At 56.3% G+C, this 15,015-nt stretch overlaps 1 protein-coding gene across 1 annotated transcript in view; it reads right to left on the bottom strand.

The window, feature by feature from the left end:
- Window positions 1–15,015, bottom strand: part of LOC139226893 (breakpoint cluster region protein-like) — a 93,319-nt gene that overhangs the window by 21,555 nt on the left and 56,749 nt on the right. The window contains exon 2 of the mRNA XM_070857987.1: window positions 14,347–14,516. Coding sequence (XP_070714088.1) covers window positions 14,347–14,516 — 170 coding nt within the window. The remainder of the gene's footprint in view (window positions 1–14,346; window positions 14,517–15,015) is intronic.

Here is a 15,015-nt window from a genome sequence, read left to right as displayed (position 1 = left end):
AGGACTGACATATGAAGAAAGACTGGATCGACTAGGCTTATATTCACAGGAATTTAGAAGAATGAGAGGGGATATCATAGCAACATACAATATTCTGACGAGATTGGACAGGTTAGATGCAGGAAGAATGTTCCCGATGTTGGGGAAATCCAGAACCAGGGGTCACAGTCTAACAATAAGGGGTAGGCCATTTAGGACTGAGGTGAGGAGAAACTTCTTCACTCAGAGAATTGTGAACCTGTGGAATTTCTTTACCACAGATAGTTGTTGATGCCAGTTCATTGGATATATTCAAAAGGGAGTTAGATGTGGCCTTTACGGCTAAAGGGATCAAGGGGTATGGAGAGAAAGCAGGAAAGGGGTACTGAAGTTGCATGGTCAGCCATGATCTTTTTGAATGGTGGTGCAGGCTCGAAGGGCCGAATGGCCTCCTCCTGCACCTATTTTCTATGTTTCTGATCACATTACAGGAAAGATGTGACTGCACTAGAGAGGGTACAGCGGAGATTTATGAGGATGTTGTCTGGACTGGAGAATTTTAGCTATGAGGATAGATTGGATAGGCTGGGTTTTCTTTGGAACAGAGGAGGCTGAGAGGAGACCGAATCAAGGTGTACAAAATTACGAGGGGCCTGGATAGAGTGGATAGGAAGGACCTGTTTCCCTTGGCAGAAGGGTCAACAACCAGGGGGCATAGATTTAAAGTAATTGGTAGGAGGTTTAGAGAAATGTCTTCACCCAGAGGGTGGTGAGGGTCTGGAACTCACTGCCTGAAAGGGTGGTAGAGGCAGAAACCCTCACCACATTTAAAAAGTACTTGGATGTGAACCTGAAGTGCCGTAACCTACAGGGCTACGGACCCAGAGCTGGAAAGTGGCTTTAAGCTGCGTAGCTTTTGGCCGGCGTGGACACGATGGGCTGAATGGCCTCCAACACACGATCCCCTCACAAATGCAAACCCAGCCCCTGTTCCATTAACGGCCAGCTCGCTCACCTTTAGTAACTCGGGACTGGGTGACGCAGACTCTGGAGTCTCAGCCCCATCCCATTCCAACTCACTCAAGCAAAAAGCATCTTCATCCAGCAGCACTTGATCCAGGAGTGCGATGACATCGTCCTCCTCCTCCATCATCGCGGTAATGTGCAGTGACTGACGCAAGTGTCAGCGGTCCCAGCGGACTGCCTCTCGGTGCCAACACTGGCCCGTCACCAGCAGACCAGGAGGCAAGAGCCCATCCCTCGAGAACCCAGACATGTCCAGCATGTGTACATCTCCCAGCCCCCGACCCCGAGACCACGACCCCCACTGACCCCGACCCCAAGACCACGACCCCCACCCCAAGACCCCCACTAACCCCGACCGACCCTGAGACCACAACCCCAAGACCACGACCCCCAGACCCCGAGACCCACTGATCTCGACCACGACCCTCCGACCACGACCCCCAGTGACCCTGGCCCCGACCCCCTGCTCCCACCAATGACCCTGTCAGCACAGGAATCCCAGCCTGGGCCACTGCCTGACCTGATCTCCCGAACCAGTTAATCGTTGTTTGGGAGACAAGTTCACCAGCTGCAGGCTGGGTCTGGCGAGGGAAGGCACTTCCTGATTTGAACCTTTCCTTATTCTCAGCAAGTTTTCAGGCTGAACGTGCGGGGAGCCGCACTGACCGGTCACCAGGAGCCCCCCAGCACCAGGAGCCCCCCAGCACCGGCAGCGCTTCCTGTGCACTCAGTGTGTGATCACATCGGAGGGGAGACCCCTTGAAACACAGCTCCCCCCCGGCCCCGGGCCACACAGTGCGGCCAGCGACTGCCCGCCTCAAACACAACACCCCGGCCCGGCCCGGCCGCTCTTCCGTGTCCGAGCAATCCCGAACACGCCCCACCTCGTCACTCCGCACACAGCCCCAGCCCGGAGCCGCACACAGCCCCAGCCCGGAGCCCCACACAGCCCCAGCCCGGAGCCGCACACAGCCCCAGCCCGGAGCCGCACACAGCTCCAGCCCGGAGCCCCACACAGCCCCAGCCCGGAGCCCCATACAGCCCCAGCCCCAGCCCGGAGCCCCACACAACCCCAGCCCGGAGCCCCACAAAGCCCCAGCCCGGAGCCCGGAGCCCCACACAGCCTCAGCCCGGAGCCGCACACAGCCCCAGCCCGGAGCCCCACACAGCCCCAGCCCCAGCCCGGAGCCCCACACAACCCCAGCCCGGAGCCCCACAAAGCCCCAGCCCGGAGCCCCACACAGCCTCAGCCCGGAGCCGCACACAGCCCCAGCCCGGAGCCGCACACAGTCCCAGCCCGGAGCCCCACACAGCTCCAGCCCGGAGCCCGGAGCCCCACACAGCCCCAGCCCGGAGCCCGGAGCCCCACACAGCCCCAGCCCCAGCCCGGAGCCCCACACAGCCCCAGCCCCAGCCCGGAGCCGCACACAGCCCCAGCCCGGAGCCCGGAGCCGCACACAGCCCCAGCCCGGAGCCCCACACAGCCCCAGCCCGGAGCCGCACACAGACCCAGCCCCAGCCCGGAGCCCCACACAGCCCCAGCCCGGAGCCGCACACAGCCCCAGCCCGGAGCCGCACACAGCCCCAGCCCGGAGCCCCACAAAGCCCCAGCCCGGAGCCCCACACAGCCTCAGCCCGGAGCCGCACACAGCCCCAGCCCGGAGCCGCACACAGTCCCAGCCCGGAGCCCCACACAGCTCCAGCCCGGAGCCCGGAGCCCCACACAGCCCCAGCCCGGAGCCCGGAGCCCCACACAGCCCCAGCCCCAGCCCGGAGCCCCACACAGCCCCAGCCCCAGCCCGGAGCCGCACACAGCCCCAGCCCGGAGCCCGGAGCCGCACACAGCCCCAGCCCGGAGCCCCACACAGCCCCAGCCCGGAGCCGCACACAGACCCAGCCCCAGCCCGGAGCCCCACACAGCCCCAGCCCGGAGCCCCACAAAGCCCCAGCCCGGAGCCGCACACAGCCCCAGCCCGGAGCCCCACACAGCTCGGAGCCCCACACAGCCCCAGCCCGGAGCCCGAAGCCCCACACAGCCCCAGCCCGGAGCCCCACACAGCCCCAGCCCCCAGCCCCACACAGCCCCAGCCCGGAGCCCCACACAGCCCCAGCCCGGAGCCCCACACAGCCCCAGCCCGGAGCCCCACACAGCCCCAGCCCCCAGCCCGGAGCCCCACACAGCCCCAGCCCGGAGCCCCACACAGCCCCAGCCCGGAGCCCCACACAGCCCCAGCCCGGAGCCGCACACAGCCCCAGCCCGGAGCCGCACACAGCCCCAGCCCGGAGCCCCACACAGCCCCAGCCCCAGCCCGGAGCCCCACACAGCCCCAGCCCCAGCCCCAGCCCGGAGCCCCACACAGCCCCAGCCCCAGCCCGGAGCCCCACACAGCCCCAGCCCCAGCCCGGAGCCCCACACAGACCCAGCCCCAGCCCGGAGCCCCACACAGCCCCAGCCCGGAGCCGGAGCCCCATACAGCCCCAGCCCCAGCCCGGAGCCCCACACAACCCCAGCCCGGAGCCCCACACAGCCCCAGCCCGGAGCCCGGAGCCCCACACAGCCCCAGCCCGGAGCCCGGAGCCCCACCCAGCCTCAGCCCGGAGCCGCACACAGCCCCAGCCCGGAGCCGCACACAGCCCCAGCCCGGAGCCCCACACAGCCCCAGCCCGGAGCCCGGAGCCCCACACAGCCCCAGCCCCAGCCCGGAGCCCCACACAACCCCAGCCCGGAGCCCCACACAGCCCCAGCCCGGAGCCCGGAGCCGCACACAGCCCCAGCCCGGAGCCCGGAGCCGCACACAGCCCCAGCCCGGAGCCCCACACAGCCCCAGCCCGGAGCCGCACACAGACCCAGCCCCAGCCCGGAGCCCCACACAGCCCCAGCCCGGAGCCCCACAAAGCCCCAGCCCGGAGCCGCACACAGCCCCAGCCCGGAGCCCCACACAGCTCGGAGCCCCACACAGCCCCAGCCCGGAGCCCGAAGCCCCACACAGCCCCAGCCCGGAGCCCGGAGCCCCACACAGCCCCAGCCCCCAGCCCGGAGCCCCACACAGCCCCAGCCCGGAGCCCCACACAGCCCCAGCCCGGAGCCCCACACAGCCCCAGCCCCCAGCCCGGAGCCCCACACAGCCCCAGCCCCCAGCCCGGAGCCCCACACAGCCCCAGCCCGGAGCCCCACACAGCCCCAGCCCGGAGCCCCACACAGCCCCAGCCCGGAGCCCCACACAGCCCCAGCCCGGAGCCCCACACAGCCCCAGCCCCAGCCCCAGCCCGGAGCCCCACACAGCCCCAGCCCGAGCCCCAGCCCGGAGCCCCACACAGCCCCAGCCCGGAGCCCCACACAGCCCCAGCCCGGAGCCGCACACAGCCCCAGCCCGGAGCCGCACACAGCCCCAGCCCGGAGCCCCACACAGCCCCAGCCCCAGCCCGGAGCCCCACACAGCCCCAGCCCCAGCCCCAGCCCGGAGCCCCACACAGCCCCAGCCCCAGCCCGGAGCCCCACACAGCCCCAGCCCCAGCCCGGAGCCCCACACAGACCCAGCCCCAGCCCGGAGCCCCACACAGACCCAGCCCGGAGCCGGAGCCCCATACAGCCCCAGCCCGGAGCCGCACACAGCCCCAGCCCGGAGCCGCACACAGCCCCAGCCCGGAGCCGCACACAGCCCCAGCCCCAGCCCGGAGCCGCACACAGCCCCAGCCCCAGCCCGGATCCGCACACAGCCCCAGCCCGGAGCCGCACAGCCCGGAGCCCCAGCCCCAGCCCGGAGCCGCACAGCCCGGAGCCCCAGCCCCAGCCCGGAGCCGCACAGCCCGGAGCCCCAGCCCGGAGCCGCACAGCCCCAGCCCCAGTCCGGAGCCCCACACAGCCCCAGCCCCAGCCCAGAGCCCCACACAGCCCCAGCCCCAGCCCGCAGCCGCACAGCCCCAGCCCCAGCCCGGAGCCGTACACAGCCCCAGCCCGGAGCCCCACACAGCCCCAGCCCGGAGCCGCACACAGCCCCAGCCCGGAGCCGCACACAGCCCCAGCCCGGAGCCGCACACAGCCCCAGCCCGGAGCCGCACACAGCCCCAGCCCGGAGCCCCAGCCGCTGGAAGGAGATAAGTGGGAGGGAGACTTACAGATTCTCAATCACAGACCGCGGGCTGAGCCGGTCCGTGCCGACCCCCACAGCACCAAGACCCCACGTCCTCCCCCAGCTCCGGGCTGCCTCAGTCTGAGCAGCAATCGGAAGCTGAATGAATCTCAGTGCCCTGTGCTGGGGAGCGGACAGGCGGCAGGACTCTGGGCCCTCACCGTCAGCCAGACACTCCAGGAAAGGGAGTCAAGGCCGTGGGGCGAGACCAGGCAAGGGTGAAGCACCTGAAGTTAAATAGCCCAAAAAACACTCACAGCCCAACTTCACACTCGAGACCTGCCCCTTGAGCAAAGTGTAGAGGGAGCATTACTCTGTATCTAACCCCCTGTACCTGCCCTGGGAGTGTTTGACGGGACAGTGTAGAGGGAGCTTTACTCTGTATCTAACCCCCTGTACCTGCCCCGGGAGAGTTTGATGGGGCAGTGTAGAGGGAGCTTTACTCTGTATCTAACCCCCTGTACCTGCCCCGGGAGAGTTTGATGGGGCAGTGTAGAGGGAGCTTTACTCTGTATCTAACCCCCTGTACCTGCCCTGGGAGTGTTTGATGGGACAGTGTAGAGGGAGCTTTACTCTGTATCTAACCCCGTGCTGTACCTGCCCTGGGAGTGCTTGATGGGACAGTGTAGAGGAAGCTTTACTCTGTATCTAACCCCGTGCTGTACCTGCCCTGGGAGTGTTTGATGGGACAGTGTAGAGGGAGCTTTACTCTGTATCTAACCCCGTGCTGTACCTGCCCCGGGAGTGTTTGATGGGACAGTGCAGAGGGAGCTTTACTCTGTATCTAACCCCCTGTACCTGCCCTGGGAGTGTTTGATGGGACAGTGTAGAGGGAGCTTTCTCTGTATCTAACCCCCTGTACCTGCCCTGGGAGTGTTTGATGGGACAGTGTAGAGGGAGCTTTACTCTGTATCTAACCCCGTGCTGTACCTGCCCTGGGAGTGTTTGATGGGACAGTGTAGAGGGAGCTTTACTCTGTATCTAACCCCCTGTACCTGCCCTGGGAGTGTTTGATGGGACAGTGTAGAGGGAGCTTTACTCTGTAGCTAACCAGTGGATGTGGTGTATTTGGATTTCGAGAAGGCATTTGACAAGGTGCCACATAAAAGGTTACTGCACAAGATAAAAGTTAACGGGGGGTGATTTATTAGCATGGATAGAGGATCGGCTAACTAACAGTAAACAGAGGGTCGGGATAAATGGTTCATTCTCTGGTTGGCAACCAGTAACTAGTGGGGTGCCGCAGGGATCAGTGCTGGGACCCCAACTATTTACAATCTATATTAACGACTTGGAAGAAGGGACCGAGTGTAACGTAGCCAAGTTTGCTGACGATACAAACATGGGAGGAAAAGCAATGTGTGAGGAGGACACAACAAAATCTGCAAAGGGATATAGACAGGCTAAGTGAGTGGGCAAAAATTTGGCAGATGGTGTATAATGTTGGAAAGTGTGAGGTCATGCACTTTGCCAGGAAAAATCAAAGAGCAAGTTATTATTTAAATGGAGAAAGATTGCAAAGTGCCGCAGTACAGCGGGACCTGGGGGTACTTGTGCATGAAACACAAAAGGTTAGTATGCAGGTACAGCAAGTGATCAGGAAGGCCAATGGAATCTTGGCCTTTATTGCAAAGGGGATGGAGTAAAAAAGCAGGGAAGTCTTGCTACAGTTATACAGGGTATTGGTGAGGCCACACCTGGAGTACTGCGTGCAGTTTTGGTTTCCATATTTACGAAAGGATATACTTGCTTTGGAGGCAGTTCAGAGAAGGTTCACTCGGTTAATTCCGCGGATGAGGGGGTTGACTTATGAGGAAAGGTTGAGTAGGTTGGGCCTCTACTCATTGGAATTCAGAAGAATGAAGGTGATCTTATCGAATACGGTGGAGGAGGATTTTCTGGAGTGCATAAGGGATGGTTTTTTAGACCAATATGTCGAGGAACCAACTAGGGGGGAGGCCATCTTAGACTGGGTGTTGTGTAATGAGAGAGGATTAATTAGCAATCTCGTTGTGCGAGGCCCCTTGGGGAAGAGTGACCATAATATGGTGGAATTCTGCATTAGGATGGAGAATGAAACAGTTAATTCAGAGACCATGGTCCAGAACTTAAAGAAGGGTAACTTTGAAGGTATGAGGCGTGAATTGGCTAGGATAGATTGGCGAATGATACTGAAGGGGTTGACTGTGGATGGGCAATGGCAGACATTTAGAGACCGCATGGATGAACTACAACAATTGTACATTCCTGTCTGTCGCAAAAATAAAAAAGGGAAGGTGGCTCAACCGTGGCTATCAAGGGAAATCAGGGATAGCATTAAAGCCAAGGAAGTGGCATACAAATTGGCCAGAAATAGCAGAGAACCCGGGGACTGGGAGAAATTTAGAACTCAGCAGAGGAGGACAAAGGGTTTGATTAGGGCAGGGAAAATGGAGTACGAGAAGAAGCTTGCAGGGAACATTAAGACGGATTGCAAAAGTTTCTATCGGTATGTAAAGAGAAAAAGGTTAGTAAAGACAAACGTAGGTCCCCTGCAGTCAGAATCAGGGGAAGTCATAACGGGAAACAAAGAAATGGCGGACCAATTGAACAAGTACTTTGGTTCGGTATTCACTGAGGAGGACACAAACAACCTTCCGGATATAAAAGGGGTCGGAGGGTCTAGTAAGGAGGAGGAACTGAGGGAAATCCTTATTAGTCGGGAAATTGTGTTGGGGAAATTGATGGGATTGAAGGCCGATAAATCCCCAGGGCCTGATGGACTGCATCCCAGAGTACTGAAGGAGGTGGCCTTGGAAATAGTGGATGCATTGACAGTCATTTTCCAACATTCCATTGACTCTGGATCAGTTCCTATGGAGTGGAGGGTAGCCAATGTAACCCCACTTTTTAAAAAAGGAGGGAGAGAGAAAACAGGGAATTACAGACCGGTCAGCCTGACATCGGTAGTGGGTAAAATGATGGAATCAATTATTAAGGATGTCATCGCAGTGCATTTGGAAAGAGGTAATATGATAGGTCCAAGTCAGCATGGATTTGTGAAAGGGAAATCATGCTTGACAAATCTTCTGGAATTTTTTGAGGATGTTTCCAGTAGAGTGGACAAGGGAGAACCAGTCGATGTGGTATATTTGGACTTTCAGAAGGCTTTCGACAAGGTCCCACACAAGAGATTAATGTGCAAAGTTAAAGCACATGGGATTGGGGGTAGTGTGCTGACATGGATTGAGAACTGGTTGTCAGACAGGAAGCAAAGAGTAGGAGTAAATGGGGACTTTTCAGAATGGCAGGCAGTGACTAGTGGGGTACCGCAAGGTTCTGTGCTGGGGCCTCAGCTGTTTACACTGTACATTAATGATTTAGACGAGGGGATTAAATGTAGTATCTCCAAATTTGCGGATGACACTAAGTTGGGTGGCAGTGTGAGCTGCAAGGAGGATTCTATGAGGCTGCAGAGCGACTTGGATAGGTTAGGTGAGTGGGCAAATGCATGGCAGATGAAGTATAATGTGGATAAATGTGAGGTTATCCACTTTGGTGGTAAAAACAGAGAGACAGACTATTATCTGAATGGTGACAGATTAGGAAAAGGAGAGGTGCAACGAGACCTGGGTGTTGTGGTACATCAGTCATTGAAGGTTGGCATGCAGGTACAGCAGGCGGTTAAGAAAGCAAATGGCATGTTGGCCTTCATAGCGAGGGGATTTGAGTACAAGGGCAGGGAGGTGTTGCTACAATTGTACAGGGCCTTGGTGAGGCCACACCTGGAGTATTGTGTACAGTTTTGGTCTCCTAACCTGAGGAAGGACATTCTTGCTATTGAGGGAGTGCAGCGAAGGTTCACCAGACTGATTCCCGGGATGGCGGGACTGACCTATCAAGAAAGACTGGATCAACTGGGCTTGTATTCACTGGAGTTCAGAAGAATGAGAGGGGACCTCATAGAAACGTTTAAAATTCTGACGGGGTTAGACAGGTTAGATGCAGGAAGAATGTTCCCAATGTTGGGGAAGTCCAGAACCAGGGGACACAGTCTAAGGATAAGGGGGAAGCCATTTAGGACTGAGATGAGGAGGAATTTCTTCACCCAGAGAGTGATGAACCTGTGGAATTCTCTACCACAGAAAGTTGTTGAGGCCAATTCACTAAATATATTCAAAAAGGAGTTAGATGAAGTCCTTACTACTAGGGGAATCAAGGGGTATGGTGAGAAAGCAGGAATGGGGTACTGAAGTTGCATGTTCAGCCATGAACTCATTGAATGGCGGTGCAGGCTAGAAGGGCCGAATGGCCTATTCCTGCACCTATTTTCTATGTTTCTATGTTTCTAAAACTGAGATGAGGAGGAATTTCGACTCTCAGAGGGTTGTAAATCTGTGGCATTCACTGCCTCAGAGAGCTGTGGAAACTGGGATAGTGAATAAATTTAAAACAGAAATAGACAGTTTCTTAAACAATAAAGGGTTATGGGGAGCGGGCAGGGAAGTGGAGCTGAGTCCATGATCAGCTCAGCCATGATCATATTAAATGGCGGTGCAGGCTCGAGGGGCCGTATGGCCTACTCCTGCTCCTATTTCTTATGTTCTTATGTAACCCATGCTGTACTTGCCCTCGAGTGTTTAATGGGACAATCTAGAGGGAGCCTTACTCTGTATCTAACCCCCTCTACCTGCTCTGTGAGTGTTTGATGGGACAGTATAGAGGGAACTTTACTTTGTATCTAACCCCATGCTGTACCTGCCCTGGGAATAGAAACATAGAAAATAGGTGCAGGAGTAGGCCATTCGGCCCTTCGAGCCTGTACCACCATTCAATAAGATCATGGCTGATCATTCATCTCAGTACCCCTTTCCTGCTTTCTCTCCATACCCCTTGATCCCTTTAGCCGTAAGGGCCATATCTAACTCCCTCTTGAATATCTCCAATGAACTGGCATCAACAACTCTCTGCGGCAGAGAATTTCACAGGTTAACAACTCTCTGAGTGAAGAAGTTTCTCCTCATCTCAGTCCTAAATGGCCTACCCCTTATCCTTAGACTCTGTCCCCTGGTTCTGGACTTCCCCAACATCGGGAACATTCTTCCTGCATCTAACCTGTCCAGTCCCGTCAGAATTTTATATGTTTCCATGAGATCCCCTAAACTCCAATGAATAAAGGCCCAGTCAATGCAGTCCCTCCTCATAAGTCAGTCCTGCCATCCCGGGAATCAGTCTGGTGAACCTTCGCTGCACTCCCTCAATAGCAAGAACGTCCTTCCTCAGATTAGGAGACCAAAATTGAACACAATATTCCAGGTGAGGCCTCACCAAGGCCCTGTACAACTGCAGCAAGACCTCTCTGTTCCTATACTCAAATCCCCTAGCTATGAAGGCCAACATGCCATTTACATTCTTCACCGCCTACTGTACCTGCATGCCAACTTTCAATGACTGATGAACCATGACACCCAGGTCTCATTGCACCTCCCCTTTTCCTAATCTGCCGCCATTCAGATAATATTCTGCCTTTGTGTTTTTGCCCCCAAAGTGGATAACCTCACATTTATCCACATTATACTGCATCTGCCATGCATTTGTCCACTCACCTAACCTGTCCAAGTCACCCTGCAGCCTCTTAGCGTCCTCCTCACAGCTCACACCGCCACCCAGTTTAGTGTCATCTGCAAACTTGGAGATATTACACTCAATTCCTGATGGGACAGTGTAGAGGGAGCTTTACTCTGTATCTAACCCCGTGCTGTACCTGCCCTGGGAGTGTTTAATGGGACAGTGCAGAGGGAGCTTTACTCTGTATCTAACCCGTGCTGTACCTGCCCTGGGAGTGTTTGATGGGACAGTGTAGAGGGAGCTTTACTCTGTATCTAACCCCGTGCTGTACCTGCCCTGGGAGTGTTTGATGGGACAGTGTAGAGGGAGCTTTACTCTGTATCTAACCCCCTGTACCTGCCCTGGGAGTGTTTGATGGGACAGTGTAGAGGGAGCTTTACTCTGTATCTAACCCCCTGTACCTGCCCTGGGAGTGTTTGATGGGACAGTGTAGAGAGAGCTTTACTCTGTATCTAACCCCCTGTACCTGCCCTGGGAGTGTTTGATGGGACAGTGTAGAGGGAGCTTTACTCTGTATCTAACCCCCTGTACCTGCCCTGGGAGTGTTTGATGGGACAGTGTAGAGGGAGCTTTACTCTGTATCTAACCCCCTATACCTGCCCCGGGAGTGTTTGATGGGACAGTGTAGAGGGATCTTTACTCTGTATCTAACCCCGTGCTGTACCTGCCCTGGGAGTGTTTGATGGGACAGTGTAGAGGGATCTTTACTCTGTATCTAACCCCCTATACCTGCCCCGGGAGTGTTTGATGGGACAGTGTAGAGGGATCTTTACTCTGTATCTAACCCCGTGCTGTACCTGCCCTGGGAGTGTTTGATGGGACAGTGTAGAGGGAGCTTTACTCTGTATCTAACCCCGTGCTGTACCTGCCCTGGGAGTGTTTGATGGGACAGTGTAGAGGGAGCTTTACTCTGTATCTAACCCCCTATACCTGCCCCGGGAGTGTTTGACATCCAATTATAAAATGACATGACTTTGCTAACCTCATCCTACAGCACATTTTAAAATTCCCATCTTCGTTTTCAACTCCCTCGCCCATCCCTCTCTATCATCTCCTCCTGCCCTCCCACCCTCCGATTCCTGCACAGCACACTCGATCCCTCCATTCATTGAGACTGCAACTCCATGACACAACACCAGGGGTCACTGCTCCCTGTAACTAGGCAGTGCGAGAATCCAATCAATGTCCTGCCTCTCAATTTCCTCACACTGTCGTATCAAGAAATGCAGACCTTTCATCAACTTAAATGGATCTGTGGCTGTGGTGGTGGTGGTGTGGTGGTGGTGTGGTGGTGGTGTGGGGGGGGCGGTGTTCGGAGGGCGATGTAGAATGTTTGTCTATTGTTACTCCACCAGTGATTGACGGATTCAACATCCCTGAGAAAGTCAGGGTCAGATACCAGTAGTACTGTACCCCAGTGTTATACAGTGACAGACCTGTACCCACCAGTACTGTACCCCAGTGTTATACAGTGACAGACCTGTACCCACCAGTACTGTACCCCAGTGTTATACAGTGACAGACCTGTACCCACCAGTACTGTACCCCAGTGTTATACACTGACAGACCTGTACCCACCAGTACTGTACCCCAGTGTTATACAGTGACAGACCTGTACCCACCAGTACTGTACCCCAGTGTTATACAGTGACAGACCTGTACCCACCAGTACTGTACCCCAGTGTTATACAGTGACAGACCTGTACCCACCAGTACTGTACCCCAGTGTTATACAGTGACAGACCTGTACCCACCAGTACTGTACCCGTGTTATACAGTGACAGACCCGTACCCACCAGTACTGTACCCCAGTGTTATACAGTGACAGACCCGTACCCACCAGTACTGTACCCCAGTGTTATACAGTGACAGACCCGTACCCACCAGTACTGTACCCCAGTGTTATACAGTGACAGACCTGTACCCACCAGTACTGTACCCCAGTGTTATACAGTGACAGACCCGTACCCACCAGTACTGTACCCCAGTGTTATACAGTGACAGACCTGTACCCACCAGTACTGTACCCCAGTGTTATACAGTGACAGACCTGTACCCCCCATTACTGTACCCCAGTGTTATACAGTGACAGACCTGTACCCACCAGTACTGTACCTCAGTGTTATACAGTGACAGACCTGTACCCCCCATTACTGTACCCCAGTGTTATACAGTGACAGACCTGTACCCACCAGTACTGTACCCCCGTGTTATACAGTGACAGACCCGTACCCACCAGTACTGTACCCCAGTGTTATACAGTGACAGACCCGTACCCACCAGTACTGTACCCCAGTGTTATACAGTGACAGACCTGTACCCACCAGTACTGTACCCCAGTGTTATACAGTGACAGACCTGTACCCACCAGTACTGTACCCCAGTGTTATACAGTGACAGACCCGTACCCACCAGTACTGTACCCCAGTGTTATCCAGTGACAGACCTGTACCCACCAGTACTGTACCCCAGTGTTATACAGTGACAGACCTGTACCCACCAGTACTGTACCCCAGTGTTATACAGTGACAGACCTGCACCCACCAGTACTGTACCCTGTGTTATACAGTGACAGACCTGTACCCCACCAGTACTGTACCTCAGTGTTATACAGTGACAGATCTGTACCCACCAGTACTGTACCCCAGTGTTATACAGTGACAGACCTGTACCCACCAGTACTGTACCCCAGTGTTATACAGTGACAGACCTGTACCCCACCAGTACTGTACCTCAGTGTGAAACAGTGACAGACCTGTACCCACCAGTACTGTACCCCAGTGTTATACAGTGACAGACCTGTACCCACCAGTATTGTACCCCAGTGTTATACAGTGACAGACATGTACCCACCAGTACTGTACCCCAGTGTTAGTGACAGACCTGTACCCACCAGTACTGTACCCCCGTGTTATACGGTGACAGACCTGTACCCACCAGTACTGTACCCCAGTGTTATACAGTGACAGACCTGTACCCACCAGTACTGTACCCCAGTGTTATACCGTGACAGACCTGCACCCACCAGTACTGTACCCCAGTGTTATACCGTGACAGACCTGTACCCACCAGTACTGTACCCCAGTGTTATACAGTGACAGACCTGTACCCACCAGTACTGTACCCGTGTTATACAGTGACAGACCTGTACCCACCAGTACTGTACCCCAGTGTTATACAGTGACAGACCTGTACCCACCAGTACTGTACCCCAGTGTTATACAGTGACAGACCTGTACCCACCAGTACTGTACCCGTGTTATACAGTGACAGACCTGTACCCACCAGTACTGTACCCCAGTGTTATACAGTGACAGACCTGTACCCACCAGTACTGTACCCGTGTTATACAGTGACAGACCTGTACCCACCAGTACTGTACCCGTGTTATACACTGACAGACCTGTACCCACCAGTACTGTACCCCAGTGTTATACAGTGACGGACCAGTGCCCACCAGTACTGTACCCCAGTGATGCAGCACTGTGACGAGGCTGAATAGCCGCAGAATCAGGGACTGTGCCCTGGGGAAGTCGCGAGGCTGAGTCCCCAGGTGTGGTGTTTTGTGAAATCGCCGCCGAGTGACTGATAGTTCGGAACCTACCCCAGCAGCCATGCTGTCCGGCGTTGGTGAAAGTGCATCCCCAACTCTGGCGCTGAGCTGCGGCGACATTGTGGGAGACTCGTCGATGAACGGCATCGTCTCAGAGGCTTCCTCCGCGGCCTTCGGCTCATCCGCCACTTCCCCATCAAACCCGTCCGTGTAATTAAAATCTGTCAAATGAAGAGAGAATCTGTCAGCGAGAGAGGCACAGCGAGACGGAGAGCGTGTGACCCCAGGCAGTGAGTGACCCCAGGCAGTGAGTGACCCCAGGCAGTGAGTGACCCCAGGCAGTGTGTGACCCCAGGCAGTGAGTGACCCCAGGCAGTGAGTGACCCCAGGCAGTGAGTGACCCCAGGCAGTGAATGACCCCAGGCAGTGAGTGACCCCAGGCAGTGAGTGACCCCAGGCAGTGAGTGACCCCAGGCAGTGAGTGACCCCAGGCAGTGAGTGACCCCAGGCAGTGAGTGACCCCAGGCAGTGAGTGACCCCAGGCAGTGAGTGACCCCAGGCAGTGAGTGACCGAGGAGCCAAACATCCTCTTGCGCATCCCTGATTTTAATCCACTATTGGCGGCCATGCCTTCAGGTGCCAAGCTCCAAAGGTCTGTAATTCCCTCCCTAAAATAAGAACATAAGAAATATGAGCAGGAGTAGGCCATACGGCCCCTCG

This window comes from Pristiophorus japonicus, chromosome 16 (assembly GCF_044704955.1).
Source record: "Pristiophorus japonicus isolate sPriJap1 chromosome 16, sPriJap1.hap1, whole genome shotgun sequence".
Lineage (NCBI taxonomy): Eukaryota > Metazoa > Chordata > Chondrichthyes > Pristiophoridae > Pristiophorus > Pristiophorus japonicus.
Note: the sequence above shows the minus strand (reverse complement) of the source record. Positions and strands in the feature narration are given on the sequence as shown.